The 21,780-nt window shown below is 52.0% G+C and overlaps 2 protein-coding genes across 10 annotated transcripts in view; one reads left to right on the forward strand and one right to left on the reverse strand.

Annotated features, from left to right (window-relative positions):
- The window catches only part of BCL9L (BCL9 like), a 28,041-nt gene extending 24,676 nt beyond the window's left edge, over positions 1 to 3,365 (forward strand). For all 9 annotated transcript variants that reach the window (XM_077112712.1, XM_077112719.1, XM_077112713.1 and 6 more), the window contains one exon: positions 56 to 3,365. In XM_077112712.1, coding sequence (XP_076968827.1) covers positions 56 to 1,149 — 1,094 coding nt within the window. In that variant the 3' untranslated portion in view covers positions 1,150 to 3,365. The remainder of the gene's footprint in view (positions 1 to 55) is intronic.
- CXCR5 (C-X-C motif chemokine receptor 5) lies at positions 3,241 to 14,791 on the reverse strand. Its single transcript, XM_077112721.1, has 2 exons — positions 14,660 to 14,791; positions 3,241 to 5,935 (listed from the first exon to the last, which is right to left on the reverse strand). The coding sequence occupies exons 1-2, from the start codon at positions 14,711 to 14,713 to the stop codon at positions 4,871 to 4,873; spliced, it is 1,119 nt and encodes a 372-aa protein (XP_076968836.1). The 5' UTR covers positions 14,714 to 14,791; the 3' UTR covers positions 3,241 to 4,870.
- Between the last annotated feature and the right edge of the window lie 6,989 nt (positions 14,792 to 21,780).

Here is a 21,780-nt window from a genome sequence, read left to right on the forward strand (position 1 = left end):
TTCCCCCGGCTGGGGGTGCACAGCTCCTGACCTCCTTCTCCTCTCCCTCCCGCAGGGATCAGCAACAGCCAGCCCACCCAGATGCACCTGAACTCAGCTGCTGCCCAGGCCCCCATGGGCATCAACCTGCCAGGCCAGCAGCCCCTGTCCCATGAGCCCCCGCCTACCATGTTGCCCTCCCCCACCCCGCTGGGCTCCAACATTCCACTGCACCCCAATGCGCAGGGGACAGGAGGCCCCCCTCAGAACTCAATGATGATGGCTCCAGGGGGCCCAGACTCCCTGGGGGCCCCCTGCGGCCCTGTGCCCAGCTCTTCCCAGGTCATGCCCTTCCCCCCTCGGCTGCAGCAGCCCCACAGTGCCATGGCCCCCGGCGGGGGAGGGGGTGCGGGGCCCGGCCTGCAGCAGCATTACCCTTCAGGCATGCCCCTGCCCCCCGAGGACCTGCCCGCCCCGCCGCCAGGCCCCATGCCCCCCCAGCAGCACCTGATGGGCAAAGGCCTGGCCGGGCGCATGGGCGATGCGTACCCACCAGGCGTACTCACTGGGGTGGCCTCCGTGCTGAACGACCCCGAGCTGAGCGAGGTGATCCGGCCCACCCCGACGGGGATCCCCGAGTTCGACTTGTCAAGGATCATCCCTTCCGAGAAGCCAAGCAGCACCCTGCAGTACTTCCCCAAGAGCGAGAACCAGCCCCCCAAGGCCCAGCCCCCCAACCTGCATCTTATGAACCTGCAGAACATGATGGCGGAGCAGACCCCCTCGCGGCCCCCCAACCTCCCGGGCCAGCAGGGCGTCCAGCGGGGGCTCAACATGTCCATGTGCCACCCCGGACAGATGTCCTTGCTGGGCAGGACAGGTGTGCCCCCACAGCAGGGCATGGTGCCCCACGGCTTGCACCAGGGCGTCATGTCCCCTCCACAAGGCCTTATGACCCAGCAGAATTTCATGCTGATGAAGCAGCGGGCTGTTGGGGGCGAGGTCTACAGCCAGCCCCCCCACATGCTGTCCCCGCAGGGTTCTCTCATGGGCCCCCCGCCCCAGCAGAACCTCATGGTGTCCCACCCCCTGCGGCAGCGCAGCGGGTCTCTGGACAGCCAGGTGGGCTACCTCCCGGCACCCGGCGGCATGGCCAACCTGCCCTTCTAGCGGTCCCTGCTGGGGCCGGAGCTGGAGGCCATAGTGCAAATACGAAACCTTCCAGACGTTTCTTCCCCTCCAGTGTTGGGATGGCCTGGGGAAAGGGGTGGGGTGGGAGGGGGCTTGTGTGGTGGGGAGTGGCATTTGTGGAAACCAGATGTGCTGGCAGCTTTAGGGGGAAGTGGCGGAGTGGGGAGGGGGGAGGGGCGGATGTTGGATTGGGGTTTTGTTCCATTTCGGCCGCTAGGATTGCTCCTCCCCCACCCGCCCTGGTTCCTATGGAGCCTCTCTTTTTTTCCTCTCCCCACCCCCCCCCCTCCCGCCCTACACCCCTGCACACTCTCGTTAGAACATGCTTTCCGAGTCCTGGATCCTGGGAGGGGGGAGAGAGAAAGGAGAGGAGAGACCCCCGGCCCCCCGGCCCCGGTTCCTTTCCCTCTTCTGCCACTGTCTCCTGGGCCTTCTGTCTCTTCATCTCTCCAGCTCCACTTTCCTCCCTGGTATCTCTGTGCCCACCTATTTTTCATTCTGTCTTTTCCTGCATTCTTCTCCCTGCTGATGTGGCTGACCCCCTGCCAGGGGCGCAGGTGCCAGCCGTTGCTGTAAATAGAGCGCTGGGCTTTTGTGCTGGTTTGTGTGTTTGCTGTATTTCTGTGTTTTGATAGAAGTCACACAACAACAAAAAAAAGGATAAAAGAAACCCTCCCCGCTTCTTCAAACTATTGCCCCCTCCTTGCCCCTGGACCCAGGGATGTGTAGCCGTCCACACCCCCCGACTGCTCGGGTGGCTCTAGGCTCTAGGACACCATTCCCGGCCCCTCCCCAAATACCGAAAGGACACAGACGCTTCCCACCTAAACCGAGTCAGACGGCCGCGGCTTCCGCCTGCTGAGGGACTCAGGGAGCACGTGGGTGTGGAGGCATGCGTGTCAGCCCACGTCGCGACACGGAGCCCTGGCTGCCCGGCTGTGGGTGTCTGGTCTCCTGCTGCTACATCTTAGCCAGAACTTGAAGTCCTTTGTCCCCAGCCTGGGGCAAAGGGAAGGAGGATGGGGAGGTGGCTCTGGGGAGCCGTGGTGGTGTGACCTGTGGTCGCACAGATGGTCCTGTACCTGCTGCAGTGTCCTGGGCCACGTAACCCCCAGGCCCCGGCTCTCCCAGAGGCTGCTGCCTACTTACATAAGGAGGAAGGAAAAGGGTTTGGCTGAGTCAGTCTGCCTCCCCCCAGTCTCCTCCCCTTGAGGATGGAGTAGAAGGAATGTTGGGGGGGGAGTAGGGGGCGATCCCACCGCCCCCTTGCTGGCAAGGGCCCTCTCAGCCCAGGGCTTGGAGCAATGGGCCACGTCTGTCTGTGCCCACTCAGGCTCAGCCATTTCCTCCTCCTCGGCCCCCTCCTCTTCCTGAGAAGGGTTCCCTCACACCCGACCCTGGTCAGAGCTGAAGCCATACACAAATGGGTGTTTTACCCCCCAGCCCTGCCTTGGCCCCAGGAGAAAAAACTTCTCCTTTTCTCACTTCCTTTGCTGCCTCGTGAGGTGGTGGGCAGTTACCTGGCCAGGGGCCTTTTGCGCTCCTCCTCCAGCATCAAGGGCCATTTCTGGACAGGATGTCTTCTACCATGGCCCCCATCCCCCAGCCTGCCTGGCCTGCTGGGCCTGGCCTCATGTTGGCAGCTGTGACGCAAAGGGAATCGCACCCCCTGTTCCTCCCAGTCTGGTGCTGCCCTCTTAGTCCACCACCGGCCGGGACAGGCTCTTCCTCCCCAGGCCAGGGCCGGCTCCTCCGTGTTGGGGCCCACCTGCCCCCCAATCCCGCTGGGTGCCGTGCCCATCCCACCTCATCCTTGAGCCCCCCACCCCTGACCCACGACTTCCCAAACTGTCTTGACTCTCAAATGTTTGCTGCCCCGAGGACGAGGGGTCAGACCGCAAAGGACCCGTGCCCTCCCCTCCCCGCCCACCTCTGCCACCCGACTAGCTTTCCAAGGTGAACCCCGCAGGCCAGCCCACTTCCTCCATTCATGGCCATATCCCCAGCCATTTTGTACCATTATATAAATATATATATATAAATATAAATATATAAATACAATATGTGAAGACATCTTCTTGGTTTTTATTTTGAAACAATTTTTAGGCTTGTTCCGGGGGTCTCTGTGCTGCCTGTACTGTATTGACCTGTTTTATAGGTGCCTTTTTATTAAAAAGAGAAAATTCAAAATCCGACCTCGTGCCTTTTTGCTTGTGTCCAGCTCCTCCACTGCCTAGCTTGCTGGTGGGTGCTGGGAGAAAGAAAAGGGGACCCCAGGGCTTCTCCGTGCTCTGTGCTGAAGGTGCCGTCCCCAGGGCCTGGGGATTCTTCAGTGGGGGCCTCTTGAGTGGGATTGGGCAACCCACGTGGGCCCTCGGCAAGTGTGGGGTCCCTGACTTGGAGACCCTCCCCACCCCAGATCAGAGACTATGTAGGAGGGAGGAAGAGCCCAGAACTGCCCAAGGGACCCCCAGCGCAGAGCAGCTTCCTCTGGTTCCATCTGAGTAGTATCCTCTCCGGGGCAGGCCACAGCTTCCCCAGGGGCCTGGGGACTTCCCTGCCCAGGCCTGCTTCCTTCACGCTGCCCTCTGTGCTCTGGATCTGGCCGGTAGGCCGGGGGCTCAGTGAGATGACTCCAGAGTTCTCCTTCAATCTGTTGGTCTTGGCTCCTCTTTTCTTTCTCCTCAGAGGAGCCACCTCTTCCCCCCCACCCCCACCTCAGGGGGCTACATCTCCATTCTGCCTCTTAAGCAAGTGCTTGGGACCCCTCTGCCAGTCTAGGAGCTTCCATTGGCACCTACTGGCTTGTGGGAAAGGGGTCAAGAAGGACCAGTCTGCCTCCTTCCCCATTATCAGTGCTCAGAACCCACCAGGGCTCTGGATTCTGCCCACGTTGGCCCATCCTGAGAGTTCTGCCCAGACTTTGCCTGAACAAAGGAAATAGCTGGGCTCCATGATGCTTTGTCCCTCTTCGGGGCTGGGGAAAGAGAAACTCTTCCTTCCCACCTCGGGCTTCTCCCTTGCTGGCTTGGCCTTGGTTCATTCCAGGATACTGGGTGTGCCTCTGAGGGCACCTGGAGCCTGTCTTGGTCTACAGACCTCCCAGCACCTGCTCAGAGCCAGGGTCAGCTACCCAAACTGGGTCTGTCCAAGCCTCCTCCTTGGTCATGATGGCTACAGGGCTGGGGGCCTTGCAGAATGTCTGTGTCCATTAGGGTGTGAGCCGTGTCAAGGCCACACTCCATTGTCAGCTGGCCTTCCTCAGCCCCAGCCTCCATTTGGCTCCATTTGCTAGGAAGGGAGAAGGAGAGGGTTGCTGCAGAGGCCAGTGGTCCCCACAAGCTGGTGGAGTGTGTACTGGGAGGGAACTGACTCTTCCTGTTGGCAAGAACAGAAGTAAAAGCTGTTTCTTGAGCTCTGGGGAGATTAGGGTGAGAGAAGTTGAGTAGGACTCTCAGCCCAAGGTGATGCAGATGGCTACAGGTATCTCTTGCTTTGCCTTTGCTTGCCCTCCCCTGGGCTCCAGCTTAGCCCTGGGGCTGGGAGAAGAGCTGGCTGCCCTAGAAAGAGGGGTGGTTCAGCCTGTTCCCCAAATGAGGACTCTGGCCAAGGTGAGCTCTTGGAGCCCACCTCTTGCCGGGAGGGGTTTCAGAGTCGCTGCATCCCCCAAGAAAGCAGAAACAAAGGAGGGTGCTTGGACCTAGAAGGTGGTGAGGGAGGTAGCATTCTCTGACTCAGAGAGGCTGCTCTTGCGCCAACTGGGGAAGAGCTGGCAGAGGGAGGCTGGGCCGGCACAGCCCAGCTTGGCCAGAAGCCGAGACAGGTCACTCCGGAACTTCACGCCAGCAAAAGTGTAGAGCACAGGGTTGAGGCAGCAGTGGGCCAAGCCCAGGAACTCACTCATGGTGATGGCCACGGGGAGATAGCCACTGATCTCACAGCTGTTGCCCACGGCCCTCAGCCTCACCAAGGTGTCCAGGAAGATGACGACGTGGTAGGGAGACCAGCAGAGAAAGAAGATGCTTGTCACCAGGATGGCCACTCGCACGGCCTTCTGGCGCTGAGGGCGCCGCTGGGCCTGGCACAGCCTGTGGACCACGCCCACGTAGCACCAGCCCATCACCAGCATGGGCAGCAGGAAGCCGCCGATGTGGTAGAGGAAGCGGGAGGTGAACCAGGCATTGGTCTCCGCTTGGTTCTCTTGGGAGAAGGTGCAGCGGAGCAGGGAGTTGTTCTGGCGGGGTTGGCTGATCTTGGCGAAGAGGATCTCCGGCAAGGCGAAGAAGAGGCCGGCCAGCCAGACGGTCGCACAGGTCATGTGGATGGAGAGGAGGCGGCGGTGGCGGTAGGCGTGGACGGCGTGCACGATGGCCAGGTAGCGGTCCACGGCGATGCAGGCCAGGAGCAGACTGCTGCAGTAGAAGTTGACCTTGTGCAGCGCGATCACAGTTTTGCAGAGGAAACTGCCCAGGACCCAGCCCACGAGGCCCTCGGCCACGGCAAAGGGCAGGACGAAGACCAGGAGGAGGTCGGCTACCGCCAGGTGGAACAGGAAGGTCTCGGTGGAGCTGCGGGTCTGCCGGTGCCGCTCCAGGATCACCAGAACCAGGATGTTGCCCACCATGCCCAAGAGAAAGATGAGGCCATAGGCCAAGGGCATGAACACGGCCTTGAAGGAGGCAAGTAGGGACCCCTCCTCTGAGGCGCAGAGGTGGTTTTCCACCAGGGTCTCTGTGCTGTCACTGTAGTTGCCGAACTCCTTGTACTGCAAGGTGGAGACAAGAGTGTGGAGAACTGAGGACCAGGAGGTGCTTTTTCCTACCTCCCAACCCCCGCCAGGCTAAGTGCTTTTGTCCCTGCACTCCCCAGATGTCCCACTGACCAAATTTCAATTTTCCTTTGTGAGTCCTTGGACAAATGACTTTGCCTTTTCCAACTCCAATGTTCTCATCTGTAAAAGAGACTAATTCCTCACAGGGTAGGGATGGAGATGAAAGGAGATACATGGTGTAGATGTACCGTGCAACCTCTGAAGTGCTGTGCACCTGGTGTTTATGTGTCCTCAGGTATGGGAGGCTGCGGGCTCAGGGACTGGAGTCAGAGCTTCGATTTTGGGAGAGGATCTGAAGCCTGGGACCCCACTGGGTGTGGGGTGGCCCATGTGGCCTGCTGGCTTCCTCTAGGCTTGTCCCCCCACCCTCCCATTACTGTCTTCATTATAATTGTAATTGTAGTAATAGCTGCCCATTTGTTGAGGATGCTGGGCTTTCTCAGGCCTCATTTCCTCTCATCTGCACAACAAGCTCAAGGTATGTAATACCTTCACAGATGGGATTTACCAAGATCACAGAGTAGTGCATCTCAGTTTGTTCAGACCCGTGTTTGTCTATCTCCAGGACCAGTGTCTCCACTGCCAGGCAGCAGTGCCTGCGCTCCCTTCTAGGGCCATCGCCAGCATCCCCCCTTCCCATCCCATCTCTCCTGACAGCAAGGAGAGCTGTGAAAGCTTGAAGCCCAGAGACAGAAGGAAGTGAGGGGACCTAGGGAGACCCAGGAACTGGGGTGAGGGGGAGCCCATTCCAAATGAAGGGAGTATGCCCACTTTGTCCCCGGAAGCCTCTTCCTCCCCCTCCTCCCCTCCCCCCTGCTCCCCAGCGCTCAGGTTGTTTACCCAGCTAACCACAAAGGAAGACCTGGTGCCTGTTTTCATACCTTTCACTCACAGCTGTCCTGCTGCACCTGCGCCTCTATGCACCCCAACCCTGTCCTTCCCACCCTCCCCTTCCCTTCCCAGTCCCCTCCCCACGGCAATTCAAAACCAAATAACCAGCTAAGCGGTTCGAAAAGACACTTCTCTAAAGGTTGAGTCCCAGGAAGGCAGAGGATGGGGTTCTCTTTTCCCCAGGCTCTAGGTGGTCTCACAATGCCTTCCTTCCAAGAGAGGAGGGTCCCGGGTGCAAGCGGAGTGAGACTGCACTGGCTAACCACAGGAGATTCCCTGCCATCCGTGCCCCAACCCGGCTCTTTCCTTTCTGGTCCCCCGATGAGCCGCACTGTGAGAAGCAGGTGGAGGGAGACCATCTGCCCCCCGGCCCCTCCATCCTCCTGCCATCACCTCAGTCCAGCCTTCATCTTCCTGATGTGTCTCTGGGGGTCCCCACACTGCTGTGCACTTCACTCCGCTCCCATCCTCCTCCTACCCAGAGGGCACGGTGAGTTTCCAATACAGACCCATCGCATCCGCATCCTGCTCCAAATTCTTTACTGGCTCCCTGACACCCAGAAGCAGTGGTTTTCTTTTCTTTTTGTCTTAATCCTTTTTTCCCCCCCCCTTTTCTTCTTTTCACTGTCACATTCCCTGACAAAGCCAGTTAGAAGTGAAAGTCATGTTTGTCATAAAAGTTCATCAGTAGAAGACAGGACTGAGGCAAGCCCTGTGCACTCACATAACAAGATTAATGCAACGCAGTGTGCAAAAAGAAATGAGTTTTATCTGCATGTTCTCAGATGTCTAAAACAAATTGCTAAATTTCACAACCAATTGCAGCGCATACAGCATGAATCCAATGGACTTTTTTCAGTGCCTATGATTGAGGGTATATCACAGGATGTTCCTATGGGGGGCGCCCCAGACTCCCCTTTGTCCTTACCCAAAGCTTTCCACCTTTGTCTCCTGTGGCGGTTCACACAAAAACTTTCTTTCTTTTTGTTTGGTGCATGGACCGAAAATTGAACCTGGGTCTCCTGCATGGCAGGCAAATATTCTACCACAGAACCACTCATGCACACTCAAACATAATTTTTGTAGGATAAAATGCCTCTACTTCTCACAAAAACCTGTTGGAAACGATGGGCCTGCAGGGTGAGATCTAAATTCCCCATCAGGACCTTTAGATTTCTCCAAAATGTATAGTCCCCTCACCTTTCAAACCTCATCATCTACTTTACTTTAAGCACCCTATCTTCCAGATACCTCATTCTCCCAGCTGCCTGTTCCCAGTACGACGCATTCTTGTCTCCAGAACTTTGCTCAAACTCTTCCTTTTGCCAAGCAGTATTTTCTTTCTGTGTACTTCCAACCTTCTTACGAGGCCCAACTCAATCCCTCCTTACTGTATCCTTCCCAGTTTTTCCCACTCGGAGTTACACTTGCTGTTCTCTGTGCTTTGTGCATGCCTTTACTGCAGCACTCAGGGCTGGATGGATTTCTCACTAGAAGACGAGCTCCCGGAGGCAGGTGCCATGGCTTTGTCTTGTGTGTCTCCCTTGTGGGGTTGTATGTTTTATACATGGCAGAAGTGCCACAGATGTTTGCTGATATGTTCTTAGAGTCACTTCCCAGAGAAGGTCAGGGGCCTTCCAATTTTGGGTCTTTAGGGAGTAACAGCTCCTCTCTGTGCCTCTTCAATAGCTGCTCCTGTCCCTTCACTGTCTGGAGCCCACCTTGGGTTCTCCCTGGGGATCGGGAGCTGTCTCCTATATTGTCATTGAACATGGCAATTTGACTCAGGTTGAAATTCAGCAGGAGCTAAAGGGGAAAAGCAGTGAGATGAATAAGCTCCGAGCAGAGCAAAGCAGTCAGAGGGAGGAGAGATGCAAGGCAGGGGTAGTCAACAAGGCTGGACGCTGCCTGCCTCAGCCATGGTTGGAGCTTGACTGTCCCACTGCCCGCTGGAGGGCTTGGGTCCAGCCAGAAAGTCCTTTAAGAGAACCACTCAAGTTCTTGATCTCCAAAACACCCAGGCTGAGTAATTTATTGCTCATTTAAAGTCAATGTGGTAGAACATTCCTCAGGCCCCAGAAGGGAAGCTGGGTTTAGAAGAGGGTGGGAGTTTAATGCCCCTTTCTCCTTGCCAAGGGGCATTTGCTTGGCGAAGTGCTCAAGTAGAGAGGAGAAGACAGAAGGAAGATGGTTTGTGGGGTGCTGACAGTTGGCAGTACATCTCAGCAGAAAGTGTCAAACAGAAGTTTTGGGGGCTCGGGAGTGGCACGTGTTAAAGCCACTTCCCATATACAGGGTATCAGGCACCCCCACCCTGCCCCACACAGTTGAGAGAGGAAATAAAGCAAGGTTGGTTCTGGCCTGATGGTAGGTTGAGGAATTAGGGATCCTGATAGCCTGGGGTGTATGGGAGCCTCTGCGACCCATAGCCAGAGGGAGCACAGTGTGGGCACGTTGGACGGGTGACTCACTCATTCTCTGACCTAAGAAGCTGCAGAACACAAGACCCTCACACACACACACACACACACACACGCACACAACACGCGCCTGTGTAGACACAGACTTGCCCTCAGACGGGGCCACCCCAGCATGTGGCATAAACAGGCATGTAGTAGGTCATGAGAACATGCAGGCCAAGGGTCTGTGCTCCAGACAAGGCAAGAAAACACCAAGACTGGAACGAAGCTGAGCATGGAGCCTGGAGTCTAGTTAGCAGCCTGCTGTGGGCACTGCGAGGGGCCAGCCAGGGGTAGGGACGGGCACAGTGGCCTGGGGTTGAGGTGCCAAGGGGTAGAGGTAAGAGAGGGGAAGAGATGTCAGACGTGGTGGGATTACAGTATGACTCTTCTCCTCCCCTCCCTTCCTCCCTTCCTTGGGAGCCATTTCAGGATGCAGGTCGCGCCCTGGGTAATTGAGTTCTCCCAACCTCATTTGATTCCTCTAATCCCAAGGTGGCCTCACCGCCCGGCACGGCCAGCACCAAGCTCAGGAAACACGCTGAGTGGGATTCTATGTCAGCAAGTGGAGGGAGGGCAGTGGTCTCTAGGGGATTCCTTGGGAGGGGTGTGTGTCTGTTCTGGATCCTCTCTTTCTTAGCACTCATACCCTGTCTTGGATGAAAAGACAGCTGAGGGATTGAACACCCTTCAGACAATTCAGAGTTCTCCACGGGCTGGAACCAGGGCATGGGGAATTGCATGGGGAAAAGCGTCGAGACCCAGATTCAGGTTGAAAGTGTCAACTGTCAAGTACGAGGTAAGAAAGAGCTGGCTTAACAAGAGCTCATGAGAAAAAGACCCACAAGTTTGTTGTCTGAAAGTCTGAGATGAGTCAACAGGGTGATGTGGCTGCCAGAAAGTCTAGTGTCACCTTACTCCAGGTGAACAGAAACTCGTAGGAGGTCAACTGGGTACCAACCCGCCAGGCCACCGCAGTGTGGCTGGGGCCCGTGTCTGCACAAGGGTGACCGGTTTGCTGAGGGATCTGAAAAACCACGGGAGCAAGTTTGCAGGTTCTTGGCGTATAGAGTCAAGGGAAGAGGAGCCTCGAGTCCATTAGAGCTGCCTTCAGGGACTGGAAAGAGCCTGGGTGGACAAGAGGGCAGGGAATGGGCAGAAGCTGGCGGAGGACTATTTCCAAGGAGAGAGAACTTTCTAAGAGGCAGAACTATCCAACAATGGAAGGGGAGTGTATGACCCAAGTGAATGGGAAGAGATTCCTGCCCTGGCAAGGGGCTGGATCCTGCCATCCGATGTCCCTTGCTCATAGCTCCCAGGTCCTCTGATTCTTTATCTGTTGCTGAGCTGCTTCCCAGAATGATCCTCATTTAGCTCAGTGCCTGGGAGCTGCTTTGCTTCTTTGGCTTGTTGTGCAGCCAGTGAATGTTCCAGTCTGACCTTTTCAGCCCCCAGCCTGGGACAGGGCTGTCTGCTGAGTGCCTGGCTCATCGTGACCGAACCCCAGGATGCCAGGCGCCCGAGTCATGCTAGCTGCAGGAGGTGTCGGCACACAGGACGTGGATTACAGCCTTGGCGATGGGGAGTATGCAGGCTCCATCTCCTTTTATGTCCCTGTCTGGAGCTGGGAGTGAGGCAGGCCCCGGGGCATCTCATTCCAGCTTTCAGTAGCTGGAGGGGTGCAGGGTCTGGAGGCATGTGACTGGGCTAAGGGGTGAGGATGTCGGTCTGTATCCCTCACCCCCCTCTCAGAGGACCTATACTTCCTAAAGACCATCTGAACTCTGGCTTACTATTGATTTCATCTTTCCCCTTTCCTCCCCCTACCCTGTAGGAGTAAGCCTGCCAGACTCCTCTTCCCACTCTACCCAAGGGTTTTGGGCCACTGGGAACATGGTGCTGTACTGGATGCGGTTCTGTGGGAGACTTTAGGCTAACACAGACGACACTGGATCTTTAGGTTTAAGGTGTCCCACTTGTAACTCTGAAATCCATTTACTCTTTAGGTACAGAGTCACTCTGTCCTAGGGACAGGTAGACATGTCTCTTAGATGTGTAGAGGAACCACTTGAAGCCAATTTCTTGGGGAAGTACTGATTTCATATATTTAGTCCTATCATTCCTAAAAGAATGCTCCTTCTTGGGTCCTGAGTCTCAGTTCCAAATATATGGTCGCTCTTTAGGCTGCTCTGTCAGAGGATAAAGGGCTGAGGCCACAGCCTGCATCCTCAGAGAAGGCAAGGATCCCTGCTGGAGACTGTGAGGTCTGTGTGCCTGAACCCAGATTCTCACCAATCCAGACTCTCACCAGCCTTCCCCAGGCTGGCCCTGGGTCTCCCCCTCATCTGGGACCCGTCCACCCACCCACAGTCGGGGCCTCTTGCACTGGTGCTCCTCTGGGACTTTTGATCTGGTGGCGGGGGTGGGGAGGGGGACCTTCCCATCCCCCAACGTAAAGCCCAGAGCCAGCCTGACTGGTTTTGGTTCCTCTTCTTCACACCTCCTTGATGAAATGAGAAGGTACATGTGAATGATATCTGGACACACTTAGGTCATGGTTGGTGGGGACATGACTGGGGAGAGAGGTCAGGGGAAGTCAGTATGCCCTGAAGCCTGGGCCAGCTCCACAGCTGTTGCCCTCCTGGCCGGTGTGCAGGGTGAGGCTGGAGGCATCGTTTTTGACTGTCCTCGGCAGGTGCCCCAGCCCAGGCCCCAGTCTGCCGAAGGAGGCTCCATGCTCTTAGCTCAATGTTCTTATAGACAAGATGGCTCTTTGGCATGCCCACCCCAGGCTCCTTCTTGTTCCTGGTATTAGTCATCTAGATTTGTTTTGTGTTTGGAGCTTCCCTCCCTTGTAATTTGCAGCCCACCATAAGAGAATGGTCATTTTAAGCAGCTCAAGTTGATCTTAGAATTCAAGAGAAGGAAGGGAAGCAGGACAACCAACACTTGGCATATGGCCAAGAGTCCTCAATTCCTATCCTAACATTGGAGGATAGAACCCAGTGTTCTACTAAAGTGAGCCAATGCTTGGTGTGGGCAAGGATGGGGTGGGGTGGGCGGGAAACAAAAGGAATGGAAGGAGCTAGGATAACTGCAGATAGAAATGGTGAGAGAAGACTTTCAATGCTGCACAAGTCAAAAAATACTCACTGAGACGCTACCATGTGCAAGCCTCTCCTGCCTACTCTGCCGTTCAAGAGCCAGGCCATTCCAGAGCCTCTGTGCTGGGGAGCCACCCAGGCGGCTCAAGACCCTGTTGAGAGGCAGAGGGAAAGGGTCTGTACTTCCGGGAGGGCAATGGCTCTGGAGAGAGACTGTGTATGTGGGACAGTGAAGGTAGGAGGGGGGAACTGGGAGCTGGCTGAAGAAGAGCTGATGGTCCCAGGACTCCTGAGCTCCTGGTTAGACCCTGACTGAGGGGTCCTAGCATGCTCAGATGCCTGCCAGAGGACCATTTATTTGAAGTGTGACCTGAAAATGCCACCAGATCTCTCCCTGGGCTGTAGATTTCCTTTGTGATATGGGACTTGCCCTGCTGCTGTCCCCTGCTCCCTGCCACCACCTGTCTGCAGTAGGTCACACAGTGGAGCGAAGCGTGAAGCTCGGGGAAACTCTTGAGGTTTCTCAGAAGCCAGGATGGGCCAGGTCTCAAGTTGGTTGTTACTATGATTTCCAACTGGGTCAGGGCTCGTGGTCAGCTTGAATCTGCGGGCAGAGGAAGGCACCTAGTAACCTAACCAGGCGAAGCTGGGCCCCAGGATGGGCGTATGGGGTGGGAGCACATTGTCTTGTCACAGCAGTGGGGTTTGAGTCTGTAATTAGACTCAGGGCCAGTTTCATGCAGTCCCCCAGGGCCCTGTGCTTAGAAAGACCCCACGCTTGGTTTAGTGCTCAGCTGCCACTGTCGAAATTCTTAATAATTTTTGAACAGGAACCCTGCATTGTCATTTTGCATTGAGTCCTGCCAGTGGTGTAGCCAGTCCTGATTCGACTGATGGTTCTGACTCTGCTTTTAACTGGGGATTTTATTTGGATCTGAGAGGCTGAGCTTGGGAATAATTAGCTCTTCTCTCCTTCTTCTCCCCATGTTCTACCTATACTCCCATGCCTTGGGATTTGGGCAAGTGAGAGGCAGACTTTTCCAGGTAAGTTTGGGTATAGGTAAGACTCCAGCCTGAGGAGCTGGAGGGAGTTGGAGAATATCTGAGGATGAATTTAGGGCCAGAAGAGTTGGTGGCACAGGAGAAAGGCCTGTGGGTCCTCCACAGGGTAGCTCAGAAGGCAGCTCAGAGAGGAGTCCTTTCCCCAGAAGTGCCCTTGGCCATGAAGGAAAGGGAGAAATGACTGCAAAGAAGTTTCCCAAAGGCCCTTTCCGTCTGTGCCAGCACACAAGGAGCCCTGGGGGTATCTGGTTGAGCTGCACCCCCTGCAATCCTCGGGAGGTCCTGTGACAGCCAAGCCACCTGACCATGATGATTTGTTGGGGAAACTTGGGTGGGAGGTGCTGGGGACTATTTTCTTAATCTGCCTAAGCAAACTCTTTTCCAATAATTGCTTATCTCCAGAGATGCCAGTCCTTTGAGGAAGTCTGCAACATGCTCTAGGACATTTCTGGGTTAATACGGAATCAGAAGTTCATTCACCAACTTGGCACCCCTCCCATCCCTGACTCCAGCCCGCTGGGGTCCGTCTCCCTTTGCTGGCAGTCTGGTTCCCTACTTCCTCAGTTTAGCACCTGGTTATTGTCTAATCATTTCCAGTGAGTGTTTTATTTTTATTTTCTTGGCTAGACTGTAAGCTATTGGTAGGCAAGAACTAGATCTTCGACTTCTCCATCCAACTCAGAATGTAGTACCCGGTTGAAATATCTTATAGCAAGAGATGAATAAATATATGCAGATTGATTCAATTAGCTATGCCAGCCTCCTGACATGAATAAAGCCTCCAAAGTAGTTTCCTGTCTACTTCCTTATTCCAGCCCTAAGAGATCAGGAGAGGATCCCCTATTGAAGAACAGAGAGGCAAAGTGATTCGTTCCAGCTCACACAGCAAGTCAGTGGAGGATACAGGACCAAATTGTACCTTCCATCCCCTCCAAAGGACGTCTATTAAGGACAACCAGGGTAGCTAACTGCTTCCTCCATGAAATGGGAAATAAGGCCCTAAAAGTCAGGTGCTGATGGGCCTGTATAGACTGCACTGATCCACAGGGGGAGGGGACTCCAAGCTGTCCCTTGGACACAGGGCAGAGTATTTAGAATTCCAAGCAGGGCCTGAAGACCAGGAGCTGCCTGTCCCTACTCACCACCTCCTCCAGGTTGTAGTTCATAAGGTCCACGTCCAGGGTTAGGTAGTTCATGTCCGCAGCCGTGCCGTTGCCAGCCTGATCACTGACATGAGAGACTCTCCGCCTGGTGCCGATAGAGAGGTGGCAGCCGTCAACTGCAAATTTAAACAAATGAGCTACGCAGTGTCCTGGGCCTGCTAATGCCTCCTCACAACTCATCTTTTTTTTTTTTTTTTCCACTGGGTCGCTCTGTTTTTTTTTTTTTTTTTTTAAGATAAAGGGAAAATCCCCATAGCATCAGTGCTAGTCAAGCATTTCGGCTTCTTTCCTGGCAACAGTTGTCTCAAATGGGGCTTATGACTTGTATAAAGGCTGCCCCTCACTTCTCCTCCCTGTGCCCAGCTAACCTCCAAATAAGGGACACACACCTTGTAACAGAAAAACACCAGACAAGCCACAGGTTGGTGAGGGAAACTCCCAGTAGAGAGGGAACATCGGGAGAGCCCTCCCAGCCACCTCTCCTGTCAGCCACCTCCAAACCTGCATCTCTCACCATTACATGACGGACCATCTCAGTTTACCCAGGACTGTCCACATTTTGAAACTGAAAGGACCTTGGCATGGGGAACCCCACAGTCCTTGGCAAACCAGGAAGGTTGCTCACTGTCCTGGTTTGCCCAGGACATCTTGTCACCATTCTTTACCCAGGCAGGGGCAGAACGCTTTCCCTTTCCAGCTCAAGTTCAAAAGATAGGTAGGAATTTTTCAAAGCAAACAAGGCTAAAACATCATTGAAAAATGAAAATGAAATTACTCAAGGAGAGCACAAAGACATAAACATGGTCTCAGAGTCTTTTTCTGATGCAAAAATACTGATGGTCCAGCTACAAGTTGGCTCGGTTGGCACATAGACCATGAACATCATAACTACCCAGTTAGAGGGGACTTCAGGGACATTGAAGACCAACCCATTAATTTTGAGGCAGGAGGGACTCAGAGCCCAGAGTGGGAGAGTCACTTACCAGCTAACCCGTGGCAGAGCTGGGACTTGGCCCCAGGTTTCCTGACTCCATGTTCCTTGTCTTCTCCATGACGCAGGGCTCCCACCCTTATGGACTCTGTCTCCCCTTTCCTTTCCCTCAGCTCTGCCCTGTCTGAGGACCCCTTCCTTTAAGAAGCTTCTTTTCAGACATGGATCCCTTCGAGTCTATTCCTTGTACTTTCTCTTCCAGGGCCCTGAGTGGCCAATGGGTGGCCAGTGCCATGAAAAGGAGAGGACATTTCCTCCCTGGGTCCACAAGGATGTAAAGACAAGGATTACACGCACAGAGGTCCCTCCACAGGACACACACGTTGTTTTGCTCCACTCTCTACCCACTTTACTGACTCCCCTTCCAGCCAAATAATGTCATTCTTTAGGATCCTACCCTTTCTAGAGCCCCATATTTCTCTCGCACACACCTTATTTATAACCCCTCCCTGCCCATCCCATGAATGGACACATCTTTCTTGGGGTTCAATTTCTTGGGGAGTAAGGATCTTCAGCTTTTATTTGTTCTATTAGGGTCTTTCTTTCTTCGCTTCCCTGTTCACTGACTTCAGAAATTGCTTTCAAGGAGGAAGAATCCCAAGACAAGGAGTGAGGGATTCTCTCCAGCGTTTCCAGTCCTGACATACTCTGGGAGGAAGGTGCCCCAGCGTCTCCTATATTCCAATCTTACTGTGCAGTCTCCACTCTCCCAACCCCTCTCAACATCCCCCCTCCCAATCCATCAGCATTTCAACTCAGCGCTTCAGGAAGGAATATGGTATATAGAATCAGAAAGGAATTAGAAAAGACAAGCCAATCCATCCTCACCCCCATGTCCCCAGCAAATGCAAGATTCTTTTTTTTTTTTTTACCATATGATCCGTCCATTCTTGGTATATAATCAATAACTCACAATATCATCACATAGTTGTATATTCATCACCACAATCACCTCTCAGAACATTTGCATCAATCCAGAAAAAGAAATAAAAAGAAAAAAGAAAAAAATAACGACCCCCTCCCCCTCCCCAATCACCAGCATTTCTTTTTTTTAGCATTTTTTTAATCACATAGTTGTATATTCATCATCATGATCATTTCTTAGAACATTTGCATCAATTCAGAAAAAGAAATAAAAAGAAAACAGAAAAAAATTCACACATACTATATCCCTTACCCCTTCCTTTCAACAATCACCAGCATTTCAATCTACTAAATTTATTTTAACATTTGTTCCCCCTATTATTTATTTATTTTTAATCCATATGTTTTATTCATCTGTCCATAAGGTAGATAAAAGGAGCATCAGACACAAGGTTTTCACAATCACACTGTCACATTGCAAAAACTATATCATTTTACAATCATCTTCAAGAAACATGGCTACTGGAACACAGCTCTACATTTTCAGGCAGTTCCCTCCAGCCTCTCCATTACATCTTGACTAACAAGGTGATATCTATTTAATGTGTAAGAATAACCTACAGGATAACCTCTCAACTCTGTTTGGAATCTCTCAGCCGTTGACACTTTATTTTGTCTCATTTCGCTCTTCCCCCTTTTAGTCAAGAAGGTTTTCTCAATCCCTTGATGCTGAGTCTCAGCTCATTCTATGATTTCTGTCCCACGTTGCCAGAGAGGTTTACACCCCTGGGAGTTATGTCCCACGTAGAGAGGGGGAGGGCAGTGAGTTTGCTTGTCGTGTTGGCTGAGAGAGAGAGGCCACATCTGAGCAACAAAAGAGGTTCTCTGGGGGTGACTCAGGCCTCATTTTAAATAGGCTTAGTCTATCCTTTATGGGGTTAAGTTTCATATGAACAACCCCCAAGATTGAGGGCTCAGCCTATTGCTTTGGTTGTCCCCAGTGCTTGTGACAATATCAGGAATTCTCTACTTGGGGAAGTTGAAATTTCCCCCTTTCTCACCATTCTCCCAAGAGGACTTTAAATGCAAGATTATTATCACTGTGTCCTCATTAGATGGTCACCCAATATCAGACAAACATCACCAGAGGTGAGAAACTTGCTCCATTCAAGGGATCCTGCTTTAAAGTAGGGTAGTTTGTTATTAGGACTATATTCCTCATGCTGAGTCAAAATATGTCTTCCTATAATTCATCCCCAGAGGTCCTGGTTCCGCCTTCTTCCAGACTGTCTAATCTCTCTACCAATAGGCACTCCCTGAAGACAGGTATCACATGGCATCTCCATCTGTCTTCTCTTCCCCCAAATAAACGTCTCCAGTATCTTCAACCATTCTCAAAGACTTTACTTCTGAACCCCTCATCAGCCTGTTTCTTGACCTCTGGGTGATTTCTGGTTAATGGTCCAGATACTATCTGACTAGGACAACAAATAGGAAGATATTAATTACCTTATATGAGACTTCATACTTACACTATTGCAGTTAAAGGAGTTTGTTCTGTGGGCTCATGCTCTCCTTAACAACATGCTTAATAGATTTCATTTTGATGGCTCTTGTCTATCATTTCCATCTCTAAAGGGAAGCCTCTGAAATCCTGATTCAGTTCTCTAGTGATAAAATGACAGCTTAGACAAGCATGCCATCCTTGGGTTGATCCAAGTCCTGAGAGAAAATATTGACAGGACAAAGTAAAAAAGAAAGCATTGATTCATGCCATTAGATACCTACATTCTCCAAAGTCAGGAAGACTGCATGGAAGAATAGGACATGAGCTGGACATTGAAGATTTGGTAGGATTTGGATAGGGTGAAGGTATAATGCGCCTGGAGGAGAGGGTGCATGGTGGGAGAGCATGGGAGGTGATGAAGGCTGCATGAAAAGCTTGTAGAAGGAATTACACTGGGCCAGGCACATGGTGGTATGCAATACTTGGGGGGTGTGGTTATGGTAATGAGGATGATGCCGAGAGGAGGGGGAGAGGATGAGGCAGGAGGAGGTTGGAGGGCACCCTAGACAAAGTAATGTTTCTCTTGTTTTCTCTCCTATTCTTTCCACGCTTGCCCATTTCTTTTTATGGGTTGCAGATCTGGAAAAGGGGCTTTGGTGGAAACTCTAGACTTCTCATGAGCAGCAGCAGGCTACAGCCAGGAGTGTCAGACACACCAAAGCTGTGATACTATGGAGCAGTGAGGCTGTCTACCCAACTTTTCAGTGGCCAACCCAAGCCTTATGGAACACAGGCAACCGAGTCTGTCACCTCAACTCCCCTTCCATCCCTTGGTTTCCTGGTGCTTCTTGCAACAAGGACTCATTCAGATATGCTCGTCTGTCTCTCCAGCTGCTGGTTTCTCAGGTTATCCTATTGGTTCCCATGCCCTACCTGCCCTTACCACTTATGCTTGATGGTCAACAAAGTTTGCTCTAAATGGGTAAATACCTCCTGACCAAGTTCCAGTGCTCTCTCAGAAGGTTCAGAGAGTATTACCTTTGGTGAGAAAGACTATTTTATGAACTTCAAAGCCATGAAGCTAGACTAGCCCACCAAGATAGAGAGGGCAGTGCCATTGACTAAGGTTGCGTGTGACAGTCAGATGTGGGGACCCTTCCAGGTGAGGCCACCCACAATTTATTTCAGTTTGCAACTTCTTTGTATTTCTTCTATGTGGGAGATCACTTTTCAATCCCCCCACTTTTCAATGGGTGGCCTAACCAAAGCTAGATTGTTTTCTAGGCCTCTCATCAAAATGACCACTGGTGCGTCTGTCAAGAATGTGTCTGTGTCCAGTTTAGGTGTGCAGGGCTGCTCACATGGATTTTTCTCAGTAATTATACTTTGCAGTATTTTCATGGATTATATTAAATTTAAATTTATTCCAGACACTAGATGCAGTCACTTGTTTGGAGCTCATTTCCCACATTCCACAGAAGAATTAAGTTGTTCCACAGAGTCTTTGGATGCCAGTACAGGAAATGGGTTGGGTTCCCCACTCCTTCCCCATTCCCATTTCTTTCGTTAACCTGGGATATTCTCCTTTTCAGGCTCAAACAGAGATTTTGCTCTCTTCTTTCTCTGGGTCTTTCCCAAGAGTTCAGAACAGAGTTCCGTAGGACCCAACCTAGTAAATCAGCCTGAGAAAGAGTTGGGCATCTCTCTAGGCACCCAGGGAGAGTAATAATAACATTTTCATAGCATTTACCAATCTACAAAACTCTGTTCTTTTTTTTAACATTAGAATTCACTCTTTGGTGGTATAGTTCTATGGGTTTTAAATTCTTTTATTCTAACATATAGACAACATAACATTTGCCATTTTGACCATTTTTAAGCATACAATTCAGTGGTATTAATTGCATTTACAATGTTGTACAACCATCACTACTGTCTATTTTCAAAATTTCTCATCACCCCAAACAGAAATTCTATACCCATTAAGCAAAACTCCCCATTTCCTCTCCCCACAGCCCCTGGATATACTTTAATCTACTTTTTGCCTTTATGAATTTGCCTATTCTAAATGTTTCATATAAATTGAACATACAATATTTGCCTGGCTTCTTTCACTGAGCATAATGTTTTCAAGGTCCATCCATGTTGTAACATGGATCAGAACTTCATTCTTCTTTATGGCTGAATAATATTCCATTGCACAGATATACCACTTTATTTATCCAATCCTCTGTTGATGGGTAAGGCTGTTCTGGCTTTTGGTTATTGTGAATAATGACGTGATGAACAGCATTGGTGCTGGAGTCCCTGCTTTCAGTTCTCTGGGGGTGTATTCCTAGGAGTGGAATTGCTGTGCCATGAGACAGCTCTATGCTTAACTTTTTCAGGAACTGCCAAAGTTTTCCATAGTGGCTGTACCATTTGACATTCTTGCCAGCAATGCACTAGCATTCTAACTTCTCCACCTTCTCACCAACTCATCATTTTCCATTTTTCGATTAGAGTCACCTCAGTAGGTATGAAATAGCCCTGTGATTTCTCAACTTTAATTTTACTTAATCTTCACATGGATTTTATTCACTCTTCAGAACACCCTTGTGCCAGAGGGTTTGGTATCATCCCTGGCCATATATTTAGAGGCTCAGTTCCTTGCTCATGATGATAGGGAGCGTAACGTGATGACAGGGAGCGTCAGGGCTTGGGGCCAGCTCTGTGGGTCACCAAATCCGAGGCTCTCTCCACAAGACTGCACGTCATTCCCAAAGAAATTCCGTTGTCTCTTGTAGAAGACAGGTGCTTACCTGGCTGTCTATGGGGTATATGATACCTAAGCCCTTTGTGGAGGAGGGTGTATGACCAGAGGAAGGACTGTTTCTCAGGTTCTTACTACGTGCCATGCCCTGTGTTGAGGTTGTCACACCCTCTCATCTCCTGCAGATTCTCGAAGTGGTGGGTATTTTTACCAACATATTACAGATGTGGAAACTGAGCTTCAAGCTGTAATGACAGTGGTTATGAATATTAGCAGCTCACCGGGGCACCAGGGACCCAAAAGCGTGATTCGAGTCAACACAGGAAGTGGGGTGGTAAGAGTTGTAGCTGCTGGGAGCCGGCACCCACGCAGACTCCTCTCTCATTAGGTAACAGGTAGGAGTCCTGCAGGGAGGAAACGGGCTGCAGGTGCTGGGTAGGCACGTCACGGTTACCACAAGCTTAAAGGGGCCACCAATGTGTTTGGGAACCTCGGCCCAGAGCCAGGCTGTGTGGCCGGCGTAAGAAAATGAGTCTGGGACTTGGCTCAGGTGTTCGTCCTCAGATTACTGCGCTGAGGCCCAGCTGGATGAGAAAACTCAGAAGACTGAGGTAAGCAGAGATTCAGGCTCTGGCCTGGGAGCAGGATGCACAAGGTTGCACACTCGTGTACACACGCAAGCTGAGAATACTTTCAAAATGTACCGTGAATGGAAACAGCACAGGCCAAGTACATCAGGGTGGAAGGCACACAGAAAGAAGGGCATTCCTAGTTTCTTCACGCCTAAGAGGTGTGTGTGAATGTGCCTTGAAAACTATGAGGCTCAGAGGGACAGTGGATCTTCTATCAGGAGGCCCAGCATTTCTGTTTTCCAGCAAGGCTGCTTTTAGGCCAGACCCTGCCCCCATCTCCTAAGACACACCAAACACAGAATGCCAAATGGAGCAAGCAAAAGCACCCCTAGGACAGTGCTTCTCAAATTCCAG

This window comes from Tamandua tetradactyla, chromosome 8 (genome assembly GCF_023851605.1).
Source record: "Tamandua tetradactyla isolate mTamTet1 chromosome 8, mTamTet1.pri, whole genome shotgun sequence".
Taxonomy (NCBI): Eukaryota; Metazoa; Chordata; class Mammalia; order Pilosa; family Myrmecophagidae; genus Tamandua; species Tamandua tetradactyla.